The 15,522-nt window shown below is 38.2% G+C and overlaps 1 protein-coding gene across 5 annotated transcripts in view; it reads right to left on the bottom strand.

Moving 5' to 3' along the window:
- Positions 1–15,522, bottom strand: part of CNTLN (centlein) — a 268,961-nt gene that overhangs the window by 185,255 nt on the left and 68,184 nt on the right. For all 5 annotated transcript variants that reach the window (XM_045021860.1, XM_045021859.1, XM_045021864.1 and 2 more), the window contains exons 5-7: positions 9,612–9,746; positions 8,843–9,022; positions 2,540–2,673 (exon numbers count right to left, since the gene is read on the bottom strand). In XM_045021860.1, coding sequence (XP_044877795.1) covers positions 2,540–2,673; positions 8,843–9,022; positions 9,612–9,746 — 449 coding nt within the window. The remainder of the gene's footprint in view (positions 1–2,539; positions 2,674–8,842; positions 9,023–9,611; positions 9,747–15,522) is intronic.

Here is a 15,522-nt window from a genome sequence, read left to right on the forward strand (position 1 = left end):
TTTCTGCCTTTCCATACGAACAAACAAAATACTTGAAAATACATGTAAACACAGCTTAGAATTTCTTTATATACTTTTTTCTTAAAATACTGATGATTATTTTCAACATTCACTCAAGTTCAATGACCTTTTTCAGAGTGGCAAAGTTACTTTTTTAAAATTCAAAGTTTCATAAGAGTTTACCTGTGATGCTTTGATGCTTCAACTATAGCTGTGGGCCTAGCAAAGCTTGCAAAATGAGCAAGTGTCTATGTTTAGCAAGCCTTGATTTGTAGTGGAAATTCTAAAATGTATGTCAAGAGATTTTAAGGTCCTCTGGCTCGGCCAACTCAGTTTGTAACATGCTATTCCCGCAGACAATGTGTAATAATAACTTTGTCAGCTTTGATTACCTGCTTTGAAAGTGTCCTTTCCCATCCCTGTACCCTCACACCATAGATATCTTGGGCCACAGAAAAGCATAGTTTTAGAACAACAATCTATTCAGGAAAATTTTGAAGTCTGTCAGCCTTTTGATAAAGTTTACAAATTCCATCAGCTTGTCTTTCCATAGATCAGGCTATTAAAATCTTTTTTGTTTACATACCATTCTTCTATTTTTGTTAACCACTGAGATCCTGAATTATGACTTTTAAATATCAAAATAACTAGGGACACCTTTTTCAATAGAGATCCTAGACTGGGGTGGGCAAACTTTTTGGCCTGAGGGCCACATCTTGGTATGGAAAATAGTATGGCAGGCCATGAATACTCACAAAATTGGGGGTTAGGGTACAGGAGAGGGTGAGGGCTCCAACTGCGGGTGTGGGCTCTGTGTTGGGGCCAGAAATGATGAGTTCAGGGTGCGGAAGGGGGCTCTGGGCCAGGGCACGGTGTTGGGATGCGGGAAGGGGTGAAAGCTCTGACTGGAAGTGTGGGTCCTGGGCTGGGGCCAGGGATGAGGGGTTTGGGGTGTAGAAAGGTGCTCTGGGCTGGGACCGAAAGGTTTAGAGGGCAGGAGGGGGATCAGGGCTGGGGTAGGGGGTTGGGATTGTGAGGGCTGTGGCTGAGGGTGCAGGCTCTGGGGTCAGGCTGGGGATGAGGGGTTTAGAGTGCAGGAGCGTGCTCCAGGCTGGGATGGAAAGATTCGGAGGAAAGGAGGGGGATCAGGACTTGGACAGGTGGTTGGGGTGCAGGGAGGGAGAATCATAGCTGCAGGGTCTGGGCAGCACTTATCCCCAGCAGCTCTCGGAAGCAGCAGCATGTCGCCCTCTGGCTGCCGTGTGGAGGCGCGGCCAGGCGGCTCTGCACACTGCTCAATCTGCAGGCGCCGCTCCCACAGCTCCCAACCAATGGGAGCTGCAGAGCCGGCTCTTGGGGCAGGTGCAATGTGTGGAACCCCCTGGATGCCCCTTCTTCCGGGAGCCGTGTAGACTCACTGCACGAGCGGAGCAGGGCAAGGCAAGCCCTTCCCCTGACCCTGCTCCCCAACGGGAGCTCAAGGGCCGGATTAAATGGTCTGATGGGCCGGATGCGGCCCACGGGCCATAGTGTGCCCACCCTTGTCCTAGACCAATCCCAGGAAGATTATATAGTTACATAAAAATTACAAAGATCACGTTTCTCATTTTTCTTTAAAGACAAAAGACTTATTCCCTATGGTGAAATTATTAGTGGTTGAAAATTATGAAGAATCAGCATTCTAACTGCAATGACTGCTATCTATATATCGTATTGATCTCTTTTATTTGCACCATTCCAACTAGTGCTCCTGGAATGTAAGTTCTTTTGGGCAAGGGATACTATTCGTCTAATGCAGCCCTTCTACCAGACAGCACTGTGTCCTCCTATGGAACTATGTAAATAAGAGAAGAAGAATAGACTACTTCTCATCAATCCACTTAAACCTGTTGGATGTCTTCTGCCATTGCGGTCATTTTGATGATTTTAATAACCTAGTCATTGCATATAATTCAGCCTATCTTTCATTTCTTCTACACATCTCAAATATGCAGCACTAATCCTCCAGATTCAGCCTAAGAAAAAGATGTGTGAGACCTCAGATAAAGCTTAAATCACAGCATTTTAAACCTTTAGCATAGGCTTCTATAGACTCCTGTTGACCTGTCAGACTTGATTCTAATTAAAAAGTTAAAGTTAGGGTTGAAACTTTTGTAGGTTTAGGGCATTTAGCCTCTCAAATTAATTGCTTATGTTACTAATCATATTGGTACTTTGCAACTTTCAGTGGAGATTGACAACTCTCTGACCCAATGCTAATTACAGAAGTGTAGTTTTTAATAATGTCCATCCCTTCTTTAAAAAAACTGAACATCACAAAAGGCACAAAAATAGTTTGCATAAATAGTAGATTCTAAGACTAACCATCCAAAAATTTCCAGATAACATGTGTACCTTACAAAATAGGCTGGTATTACAATACATTGTTTTGCAAAAGTAGCTGTGATAACAAGATATTTCTTCCTAATCATCAAGTAATTTAATTTAAAAAATTGCAAGTTGTTAGCTTATTTAGCAAATGGAGATATGAAATACTTGCCTAACTCTGGCCACATCGCAATCCTTTTGTGTTAATTCAGTCTGTTTAACAACCACTTGTGATGAAAAGTCACTGCATCTAGTGGTCAAGTCTTCCATTTGTTTTCTTGCCTCTGTTAAATCAGTTTCCAAATTCTGTAAAGAATTAATTTTTTCAATATATTAAAAAGCACGGCAGCCAGTAAAGGTTAAAAACTACAAAGAACATATAATTATTCCCTACATATATACACTCTCTCTCTCTCTGACAAAATGTTAAGATGGAGTAATGGATCAGAGAACTTATGACAGGGTAAAAACATTACTGCAAGATTCTAATTATTCCAAAACCAAGCACTATACACCCACAAAATTTAAATGAAATCCAAACATGGTAAAGTATGGAAATGTGTGTCTAAAGCACCCAAACCACCATAGCTGTGTCCTGTAGTGACATTATGCAAAAACCATAACATTATAATTAAAGTATTTTAGTGTTTGCAGGAAACTGATTTTTAAAGGCATTTAATTTTTTTCATACTTTTTTCCTCATTGTGTTCTACAGAGTTGAGAAAAACTCATGGAGAATTGGCTTGTGTCAAAATACCTACCATTTCCCATTATCTCAATCAGGGCCGGCGCAACCCATTAGGCGACCACCACTAACATCTGGGGGGTGGCGACCGTGGCGGCCGGATCTTCGGCCACCCCGGTCGTCATCGGTATTTCGGGGGCACGACCTTCCACCGCCTCTGTCGGGGGAGGTGCATTTCGGGGGCAGGACCTTCCGCCACCTAGGGCGGCAAAAAAGCTGGCGGCGCTCCTGATCTCAATGGAGATATGAAGCTACAGAATGTTCTTAACAAAGATGTCCAGTGCCTTTCATTGTTCCCAATGGGACTGAAGCCAAGCTACCAGCAGGGAAAGTGGTAGCCCTACACTCTCAAGAGGTAAATCATAGACCATGCACAGCCATGTATAGGGTCAGATTCTCATTTATTCCATATTTGGACTTGGGACAGAGATGGAGGTGAGAAGGGGAACAAAGGTGGCTTTAAGTCACTTTTGCATTCCTCATATTCTAGGACTGTGCAGGAACCTGCCCCGTCCCCAGTGTAAGTCAGACAGTCCTCAGGGGTACATTAACTTTTGCTTGGCTTCCAATGGCCCACAATGGGCCCTGGGAAACAGAAAACACCCATATTGCAGGGCCATGCTCCTGATCCACCTGGAGGCTGAGAGCAGAGTCTATATAGAGTCTTTACATCAGTTCTATTCTATCCAGGGATGTCCCCTGCACAGGAGAATTCTCATCAGGATGCTGTTTCTGCCCACTTCAACACCTCTTTATTCTACCAGAGCAGTGTAAAAGGCCTTAGCACAAGTGAGAATTACGTCTATGCTGTACACAAACAAGATTTATAAAGGCATATGTGATAAACTGGAAAGGGATATGATAAATGTGGTTGATAAACGGGGTGGATAAAAATTGATTATTTAAAAAAATTAAATCAGATTTTTTATTTATATCGGTTTTTCTGTTTAAATTAAATACAGATTTTTTTTAAGAATAAACCTATTAAATCAAATTTGAAATTGACAACTTATCTTAAGGTCTAAACTTATAATAATATATTAAAATATATATTAAAATCATTTAAATTAAATACAAAATATTATGTAGTACAAAGTATTATGTAGTACATATGTGCTACCAAATTTTAAGAAAGTCAAACCACTGAACTAGTGGAAGTCATTGGCTAATCGCTCAGAACCAGATTTCGTTGAATGCCAAACCAGCTTTTGACAGAAATAGCCTCTTCTGCAGGTGCAGAGAATATTTTGTTCACTTCAGTTTATTGAACTACTTCAGTTCAATGATTAATTCATTCAGATTTAAGAAACCAGTTGGGAATTGTGGGGGTGGGGATGAGGGAGGGCCAGGAAAATTTGTTTTCCTCTTCCAATGCAGGTATAAAAGCTAGGTGCGAGAGGACGAGATCTGCTAGAAAGAGATCTAAAATCTAGAAAGACCAGAAATAATCAATTCAAATCACTAACTACAGATAATACTTTTAAATACAAAACATACTTTGATACACTTTTTATTCCTTATATTTCCAGCACATTTAAGACAGTTTAATTTAATTTAAAAAAATTAAATGCTGTTTTTAATTGAATTTGAATTTCCATCCAAATACAGCTTGATACAAATCGTCAATAAAAATTAATCATCTAGTAAATAAGAAATGCATCATTCACCATTTTCTAAAACAATGTAAAAATTAAGACTCCAAATAAATGCAAGTTAATCTATATAAATAGCTTAAATAAATGTTTATAGTTAGTATATCCTCCTGGTTAGCAAAAAGGAAGCACCATTTAGTGTAAAAGCTATATTTAGTTGTAAATCAACATATTTTAATGGTTACCAACCAAACAGAAAATAACTGAAGTACAAATACAATACAAGATTAAAATCAATTATTTGAAATCAAAGTTTTCATCTTGCTGATTTAAATCATGATTAAAATCAGTAATTAAAATTGCTTTGATTTAAATCAATCCACCTTGTATTTATCACTCACTTTTGACCACATTACTTGCCCTCTGCCCACTAATCTATTTCAGTGGGACTTACTGAAATATTCCAAATGTCTACACAGCTTCAAATGGCTGACACAATAATAATAATAAATAATTTTTTTTAAAAACCTATCCCAGTAGTGTTTCTTGCTTCTCCTAATAAATGTGAAATTTTACCTTCAAAATTGACCGCACCACACCTTTAAGCAGGTGGGGGGAGTTATCCAGCTTGCCGAGCGAGAGGGTACAGTACTTTTCGGGTTGAGGGGAAAGAGACTCAGAAGCTGCTGCAAAAGGGGCACCAACTCATCCTCTGGGACTGGAAGGGCTGAGGAGTTGAAAAGGGGCAGGCCTGGGAGGGAGAAGCCCCTTTTCACCAGTGCGGGCGAAGCAGCACCCACCCTCCTTCCCCTTGAGGCAGCAAAATACCAGGTTTGGTCAGGACCTGCGGTGGGCATTACGCTAGCTGCTCCTTTTTAGGCAGGCTGGGAAGGAATTTTCCCCTCATCACCAGATTGGGTGTAGGTGAAGTGAGTTTTTTTTTTTTATTTGCCTTCCCTACAGCAAGTTCAGAGAGGGCTCTGTTATGGTGAGGAGTGAAGTGAATTAGACTATATGTTGCAACACATTATGTAAGTGTGGAGTGAATGTCCAGTGCAGGCATTCAATAGGGAAGGTATACAGTGATCAGATAAACTGTTTGATAAAGGACTTAAAAAGGAGGTGATGATTACAGGAGCAGAAAGGGGGAGTTTGGTGTTCCAATGCTGGTACAACAGAGACCCAACCTCCTTTCTTATAGCCCACCTTAATCCTTGTTTGGGGTGGATGGGGGATGGTAAGGTCCCAGCAATGGGTTGGCTGGGGGACCTGGATGGGGCTGGCGGAAGCCCCTCCGGGTGGTTATTGAATGAACATGGGGTTATCTGTACTGTACATTTTGTCTGCCGGGTAGTCCCAGACATCTAATAATAAATTGCAGCCTGATTAAAACCATATCAAGTGTCTCCTATCCTTCTTTCGGTATAGCCGGACAACATTGACAGCTTTTGTATACATACAAATGTTATTGCTTGAAGCCTGATATTTTAAGCCCTCCAGGGCTAGAAACTGGTGCTTTATCCTATTGAAAGGGGAGAGACCCACCTACCTAAACAAGAGAAATAGTAGTCACTTCTATCCTTCAAAGGGCCTAGGATATTTCGAACTAAAATATTTAATATCTACAAAAGAGATTTTAAAAGTAAAGTTTAAGAATGTTTTACATTTATTAGTTTTAATCCTACTCTCCATCTGGGTGCCGAACAATTGGATTCAAAAGGACTATAGAGAGCGAGCTGGACTGTTTCTGGATCCCTTGTTAACAAAATTATTAACAATGATCTTTTTTTACCAGTGCTAATGCACAAGCCAAAGAGATCACAGCTTGACTCCCAGATACCAGATTCAGTAGCATAGCTGGCATTTAGAAAAAACAACATTTCACTTCTAAACACAGCCAATTTTATATGGAAATCATTCAAAGACAATGAATATGGACCCCTACGTTGCCATTTTTACAATCACTTAAGATCAACACACTGACGACAACAAATCCTGTTACTTTTTCTCCCCATTTTAAAAACACTATTATTAAAAGCATTTAAGAGACACGTTACACTGGGAGAACTGATCATTTTCAGACCAACACCGTAAAAGTTGATAATCTCATATTTGTCCTCTGGGGTAAGGGTACTATTTCCCATCCTGTTTATTAGTACCCTGATAAAAACATTTCTGGCATCCAATACATATTCCTGAAAATGTCTGGTAATGGACATGGGAGAAAGAACAGAACAGAGGAAGAAATTAATTCACACTGGAACCCATTAAAATGTCAAGCAAATATTTATAGCTAATTTATACATAAGTAATACAATCATTAGTAAGGTAACTGTTTTAGTAAAACAAAGTTTCTTAAATCCATGTATACATAATAACAGTTTAAATATATCTGGTTTTTCTGAACTAAAGCACTCTATCACTACTTGGTGCACATACAACATCTTTCCTCTAAAAACCCCTTTAGAAACATCAACTAATAATCCTCACAATAGTCTTATTACTATACCCACCTTAGAGATGAGGAAAATTGAAGCAGAGCGGTAAAGTGTCTTGACCAACATTACAGAGGCAGTCAGTGCTCGAGCTGGGGTTGATTGCCCCTACTCCTGTGCTCACAGCATTACAACAAACCTCCTTCTCTTTATGGTATACTTTAGCTGCCATAAAATCAACCCAAGAATGTTGAATTTACTCTTTTCATTGGTGTAATGCGAAATTATGGGGAGTTAAATTAGACCTCTACCTCAATATAACGCGACCCGATATAACACGAATTCGGATATAATGCGGTAAAGCAGCGCTCCGGGGGGCGGGGCTGCGCACTCTGGCAGATCAAAGCAAGTTCGATATAACGCGGTTTCACCTATAATGCAGTACAATTTTTTGGCTCCCGAGGGCAGCATTATATCGAGGAAGAGGTGTATTTGCAACAATTTATCAGAGATGCTGCAACAACATAGCTGACAACCTGAACATTAATTAAATCATTCTAATACATACAGTTATCAGCGAAGTTTCCCCTTTGAGGATCTCCAAGCCCTTCATAGAGTCCTGGTAATGGATACAAACCTTCCAGACAACCATGGGCCTTGGATTTCAGTAACTCATCTTCTGTTTTATGAGGGATGAAATGCTCTGAAAGCTTTTCAGTACCATGCCTAAAACAGCCATGGGTGTCAGTAAAGAGCACAGGATTCAGTGGATTGCTTCTGCAGCATTCCATGTCCCTCTCACCCTGGGATCAAAGGACCCTACAATGTTCTACACTGCATTACCACTAAATTGCCATCAAAAAGATTAAACAACATTTCTGTGCAAGCCAAAGTTGTGCTGTTTATGACATACAATATACCAGCAGATGATGCATTTTATAAAAAAAACATGTATTCAATGCACCTTAGACTAAATAATACAAAAATACATAAACTTTATATAAATACACATACAAAGACTAACAAATGATTTGATATTAGCGTTTGTGACTTATTACTTAGAAATATTTTAGAAAGACATGCCAGTTTTCATGAGAAAGACTGGTAAAGAATTAAAAACTGGAAGTAATACACAATTCAGCACAGTGTGACATTCTGTAGGAATTGTAAAAATGGCATCCGAATGAAATGAAAAAGCATCAACACATTTATCAAACAGTGACTGTAACTTTTTAAATATGATATGCAGTGAAAAAACCTTTCACGAAGAGTGGAGCCCTCTGGAGGCTAAGATGAAATTTATTCAAAACTATAGTTGAAAAGTTCTTAAAACCATCTTACAAAATAACAAATATCAAGTCCACTACAATTAAATGATATAAAATTAAATTGTAATTGAGAAAAAAAATCTTTAATGAGAAGATTTTAAAAGCTGTTTTTAAAGAATTACCTTTTATCTCAGACTCCAATATCTTATCTTTTAATGATTACATTTTAGGATGATTATTTGAAGTCAGTTTCCTGCTTGGTAACATCAATTTTTAAAAAGCTGTGGGTCTTAAGTGAAGGAATGTAAATGAATGTCAGTCCCCACTGGTAGATTTGAATATATAACTTGTTATTTAAAGAAAATAACATGTAGTGCAAGTGCCTGGGAGAAGTTAGTTTTGAAATAATATCCAGTAGTCCATTCCATCTCATACCTTTATTTTGGCATCAATACCAGATTTTTCTATTCTCCATTGTGCCTCCTGCTTCCTCAGTTTCTCCAGGTCATTTAGCAGGTCAGCGCAGCGTGCATTTAATCCCTCATTTTCCTCCTCCAGATTTTTTATAACCAGTCTGTTTTGCTCTTCTTTCTTCTGTGCACACTCCTTAGTGTCCTGTAGAACAGTACCACAAGGGCCGATAAACAAAAAAAAGTGAGAACTAATCAGCAAATATAAACTGTGCAGTTTTACCCTCACAGCAGCTTCTTCTATATTTGATGGCCAAGGTCACCTGTGTACTTTTATTGGCCTCCTTCATGCAGGTGGAAGGGTCATATTTTTTAGCTGGATGACAGCTTTGATGAGTACACATTTGCAAAGAGCCCATTAATTGATCAAGCTGCCTTTGATGCTGTCCCCAGCTATTTTTGAGACCCACACAGACATATCCTCCCAGACCTCGGCTTTATCAATTAATAATGCCAGTCCCATCAGAATCTAATTACAAGAAGCCACATCTTCACACTCCTACTTTCTTTGCTCCATTTCCATCATTAACTATTTATCTGAAAGTTATAAAGCTTGGATTCTTAGCTTTAAAGCATCTTTCTCAGAGTTGGTGTGTGAGAGAACTGTAAGGTATAGCAAGGCCTAAGGCAATTTTTCCTCCAAGCTTGTCACTTTCTGTGCCACAAAGACTGACATTGCTTAAAGAAGTACTTCAAAGCTATGGTCCTATACAACTATGTACAAGTCAATATACCTTAAGTTCTTGACTTTTATCTTTAAATTTCTGCTGCAAATTACTGAATTCATTCTTCAAGAGAGCATTTTCCTCATCTACAGCAATTTTTCTCTGTACCAGGTTGTTAATCTCCTGTTGTTGTCCTGATGCCCTCTGTTTAACAAAAATGAAAATTCATTAAAAAGACAAAGTCTGTAGTAGAATATGCATTTGCTTTCATTGTTAAAGGCTTAAATTTTTTCATGCATCTTTCAATCATATGTGGTTTTACCTCATTCTTGTTACTATATCACTATTTAAATCATACTATGAATTGTAGCACTGTATAACATATTAAAGTAAGGGAAAGGGAGGGCAGGGAATTGGGAACTGAATATGTTGTTGCTACTGGACACAAGAGCCCATGAAATACAGAATCAAACAGAAATGATTTGGTCTAGTCTCAGAAGATGAAATGGTTTCCAGAATTGATATTTTTGGTTAGGAATTAAGAATAAAATGGACTACATTAGCACTTGCATTTTTAGCATATCTGAAATCTAGCCAAGAAATGAAATTGTCTCCTCTCCACAATTCATGAAAATAATGAGAAACAACTATTAAATACTAAAAAATACTATGATACAAATCAGTCATATTGTGAAAGTAGTAAGTCTAATGGAATTTGCAGCTCAAAGCAATTAAGACACTATTGTGTAAAGACAATACTGTATATAATAAAACCTTACAGCTGTTAGAAGAAACCCAGGGTTCCCTGCTAATTTTTGCAGTTTTTAGTCTCTTAAAATATTTATTTTACAGCCTCCCAGATGATAACTGAAGGCTAATACTTCTCATTTTCATTCAGAAACCTAATTTATTATAGTAACCATCCCTAAAAAGTTCACATTGTATATATAAAAAATTATAAAACCTAATGTTAGAAGAAATATTTTCATTGGTTTTGTCTGTTTTTTAATTAAGGTTAAATTTTGTTTGGATTTAAACCTTTTCCTGCAGACCCGACAATACTGAGGTAGTGCTTAAGAGCCAGACAATGAAACTGATTGGAAACTAAAGTAAAACTGGCTTATTTATTTTCATTGTTGAAACTGTAATAAATGTATATGGTAAGCAATGAGTACCTACAGGTGAAAAATAAATTAAGATTGTTTTGAATTATCCAAGGCTATTACTGGTAGCATGGGTAAGGAATATTTTTAAAATATGATTTTTAACCAGACAGTGTACATTTAACACTGAATCACAGCTCATGTCAAAGACATGAAAGAAACAGAGAACATTTATGCTGAGCGTTCAGACCTAAACATAAACATAAAACCAGTAATAGTACCATATTTAGGGCCTTGAAATTTACACAAAACCTACTAGCCTGAAAACTAAACCTAACAAACAAAGTGGAAAATACCTGTCACCACACAACCGAAAGCCAAATCCCCAGCAATTACAGGGCCAAATTGTGACATCCTGGGGAGCAGTACAGGAGCAGAAGTGGGTTCTTTAAAGCCATTATGTTCCCCCAACCACCACCTCACACAGGTGGGCAGGAGAAGCAGAGATTGCCCAACATGCTGGTAAGTGAAGATGTGCCAGCATGCCAAAGAACATATGCTCCACCTACTCTATACTCAGCACAGATTACTCCTCCATGGAACAGCAGTGGAACCAGGATGGCGATTGTGACTCAGGGAGGCTCATGGAGTCACAACCTCCCGTTCAGACTTCTCCTAAAGCAATGCAACAATGTTCTGCTCCTTACTCTGAACCAGGGATAATGCCATAATTAACCACTAAAGAAATAAATTACTTGCATACTGTTTATTTCATACTGTATTTAGTTGTAACACATTGGCAATTTAAACAATAACACATAGCATATTAAGTAATTTACTACTAGTTAGGGTGACCAGATGTCCCAATTTTATAGGGACAGTCCCAATATTTGGGGCTTTTTTTTTATATGGGCTCCTATTACCCCTCACCCCGTCCCAATTTTTTACACTTGCTATCTGGTTACCCTACTACTAGTGCTGAATCAAATAACTAATGTAATCATCTCTCACATTTGATTAATTCCATTTGTATTAATCTAATAATTCCATCAGCATTAATTTAGTGATTTCTTTCCTGATTATTAGTATTTGACTAGCCAAAGAGCTGCATGGATACCAGAGAAAAATACCAATTTAAAATTATTTGATCAACCAGTAAAATTAATCAAATAATACATTTGTTGAATACTATTCAACCACTCTTTTTACTTCATCCCTTTGTGTTTGTTATATCTTCCTTCTAGTTTTTACTCCACTTCTACTTCTTCCCCCCGCCCCACCATAACAGAACATGGTGCATCTTTTTCTGAGCTGTCTTCAGTGTCTGTTTCCTCTTTTCTTTCTATGCTTTATGTAGACCACTCTCTCTCTTTCCCTTTCCCTGCATCATGTTCTCAACCTCCTCCCAAATATTTCTGGTCATTCCTTTCTTCTCCCAATTTGAAGTCTCCCTCACCCAACTTTGCGTGTATCCGTACGCTTCCTGGCTGCTAGCTGTGTGAGGGTTCTCTGCTACTTTACGCCTCACCAACCTCCTGGCTCTACACTACTGCACTGAGCTTTCTGGCTCCTGCAACCAGGGTGCTTCTATCACTCTTAATTTTCCCAGCCTGTACTCTTGCGTACCCTACTCCAGTAAATAGCATCAGTGCCCACCTGCCTCTGCTGTTGCTCACAACTTTCCCAAAATTCACCAAAATGAAACTTGCCAGTTTCACTGCTGCCCAAAGGGTTCTGAAAACAGCAGAGCTCCATCCAATGACATGAATTCCTTCACCAGTGGTATAATGTTAGGGCTGATCATTTGCAGCTTCAACCTGCACCAGAAAGGGGGTGTCTCAAAAATGAGGGACATCTCCATTTCCATTTTTTCCAAGAATCAGGCCTACTGTGTTTTCTTACATGTCTGATTGCCCCCATTCCAGGATATCTTTGAAGATTCTTATGTAGTTCCACTGACAGGAGAAGCATTTGAATATTAAAAGCATAACATACTGTTTAATTGAATTTATGCATTCCAGGAATCATTTTGTGGCTGGCTTGTCTAATGGTTAAACGATATCAAGAGAGATTGACCATCACCAAAGCTAAGTCAGTTTGTATATCACAGGTTGAAAATACTTTAATTTTTCTTAAAAGATAAATGTTCCTTAACAAGTGGGCTTTTAAAATTTGTTTTTCCTGGTGAAAATTCTTACTTTATCATGCAGAATACTTTCTATTGTAAAATCCAAGGCAATGATTCTTGAATTTGGAGAAAGTTTAATGTTATATTGAATAAAGTATTTGATATCAACAGTCTCTTCAAAGAAGTGAAAGAAAAATGAGAAGGGGGGGAAATGAAGAGTCTGGAGAAAGGGAAAGATGAAAACTTAAAATGGGAAAAAAAGGGGGAAAGAGTGTGGAAAACCCAAATTCTTATATCTTTAAATGTGCAAGCCAAAAAAGATTTTGTTTCTGCATCACTCCTGTCAACAGAGATTCAGAGATGTAAAGATACTGACAGTTAGTTTGTTATATAAGATTTTAAACTGATAATTTAAAGTTGAACCAAACAGATATAGAGGTAAAACGTCATTCCAACAGGAATGATCCAAATTAGGGCTGTTGAGCTATTAAAAAAATTAATCTGTTAAACAATATTAGAATATCATGTATTTAAATATTTTTTGGATTTTTCTACATTTTCAAATATATTGCTTTCAATTACAACACAGAATTCAAAGTGTATAGTGCTCACTTTATATTTATTTTTATTACAAATATTTGCACTGTAAAAAACAAAAGAAATAGTATTTTTCAATTCACCTAATACAAGTACTGTAGTGCAATCTCTTTATCATGAAAGTTGAACTTACAAATGTAGAGTTGTGTACAAAAAAACCCTGCATTCAAAAATAAAACAATTTAAAACCAGAGAATGGTGTTGAAGCATGAAGGGACATATGAATCTTTAGCACATCTGGCATATAAATATGTTGCGACGCCAGCTACAACAGTGCCATGCGAACGCCTGTTCTCACTTTCTGGTGACATTGTAATTAAGAAGTGGGCAGCATTATCTCCTGCAAATGTAAACAAACTTGTTTCTCTTAAACGATTGGCTGAACAAGAAGTAGGACTGAGCAGACTTGTAGGCTCTAAAGTTTTATATTGTTTTGTTTTTGAGTGCAGTTATGTAACAAAAATCTACATTTGTAAGTTTGCATGATAAAGAGTTTGCACTATAGCACTTGTATGAGGTGAATTGAAAAATACTGTTTCTTTTCTTTATAATTTTACAATGCAAATATTTGTAATAAAAAATAATATAAAGTGAGCACTGTACACTTTGTATTCTGTGTTGAAATTGAAATCGATATATTTGAAAATGTAGAAAAACATCCAAAAATATTTAATACACTTCAATTGGTATTCTATTGTTTAACAGTGTGATTAATCATGATTAATTTTTTTTAATCACAATACATTTTTTTTTTAGTTAATCATGTTCATTAACTGCAATTAATCGACAGCCCTAATCCAAATCCAATAGCAGTAGCACTTTGAGAATATGGACTCTACTCATTGTCAAAGGTTTTCTAACTGCATTCCAGGTAGGCTGTGTCAATTTCAGCATATTTATCTAATTAAAGACTGAGCATGAATTTCAGACTCAGACACTTTCTACAGTGTATAAGCCTTCTTTTGGCTAGTCCGTTATCCAGTACAGTTAATTTGTAGATCTATTTTGGTGAGCAATATTAGGGGAATATTTTAAATATGTATGTTACCAAAGTACTATTGAATTTTAGGATCAGAACACACTTGGCATTTCAGTCTTGCTTTCCATGTATGTGTTCACAAAGAAATGGGGGATGGACTGAAGGATTAGTTCCTGGGCTTTCCCATTTAAATAAAGGGATTCTCATACCACGGAGAAAGGCAACAGTATTTGACGGAAAAAAAACATTAAGTATCCTTTCCTGGAAATGTTTATATTTTGTTCCTGAAAAGTACATTGACAGTACAATACAGTGTCCATTTGAAATAAGAGAGAGAAAGGTGAAGAGACCTTGTTGTGGGCTTCAGGGCTCTTCTCCCTTTTGTATTTTGAGAGGCTACTAGGCAACAGATGCAATTTTATGTATTCCAAAGAAAAAACATTCGTTCTTCAGAAATATTGTTAGGAGTCAGAGGGACAAATAATCTCTGGCAGGGATGATATAGCAGTATCTACAGAGAGGGTGACTCCACTAGTATCGTGAAGATCACCAGTTTTTCCTTCATTCCTTAGAGAACATAATAAGAGGCTCCTGAAAAGTCCTCTCTCTGGCAGATTGCTGCCTGTTACACATTCATTTACATAAATTCTACACACTGTGAGCACCCTTGAAAATTTCCAAGTTTCTGAATGATTCTATTAATTCTGTGTTCCATGCCTTAAAAGTCAGCAATCTCTGAGAAACCAGGAGAATTGTTCAAACTGGAGGAACTCTAACTGCATCCAGTGTTCAAATGTTCCATTTAGTTACTGACTGTTTTTGTTATTCTAACACAGCAGTTCTCAAACTGTGGGTCGGGACCCCAAAGTGGGTCGTGAACCTGTTTTAATGGGGTCCCCAGGGCTGGCTTAGACTTGCTGGGGCCCGGGTCTGAAGCCTGAGCTCCACCATGCAGGGCTGAAGCTGAAGCCCAAGGGCTTCAGCCCTGGGCAGCGGGACTCAGGTTACAGGCCCCCTGCCTGAGGCTGAAGCCCTTGGGCTTTGCCCCCTACCCATCCGGAGTGGTGAGACTCGGGCTTTGGCTTTGCCCCTGCCCAGGGCAATGGGTCTCAGGCGGGCTCAGGATTCGATCCCCACTCTTGGGGTTGTGTAGTAATTTTTGTTGTCAGAAGG

This window comes from Mauremys mutica, chromosome 6 (genome assembly GCF_020497125.1).
Source record: "Mauremys mutica isolate MM-2020 ecotype Southern chromosome 6, ASM2049712v1, whole genome shotgun sequence".
Taxonomy (NCBI): Eukaryota; Metazoa; Chordata; order Testudines; family Geoemydidae; genus Mauremys; species Mauremys mutica.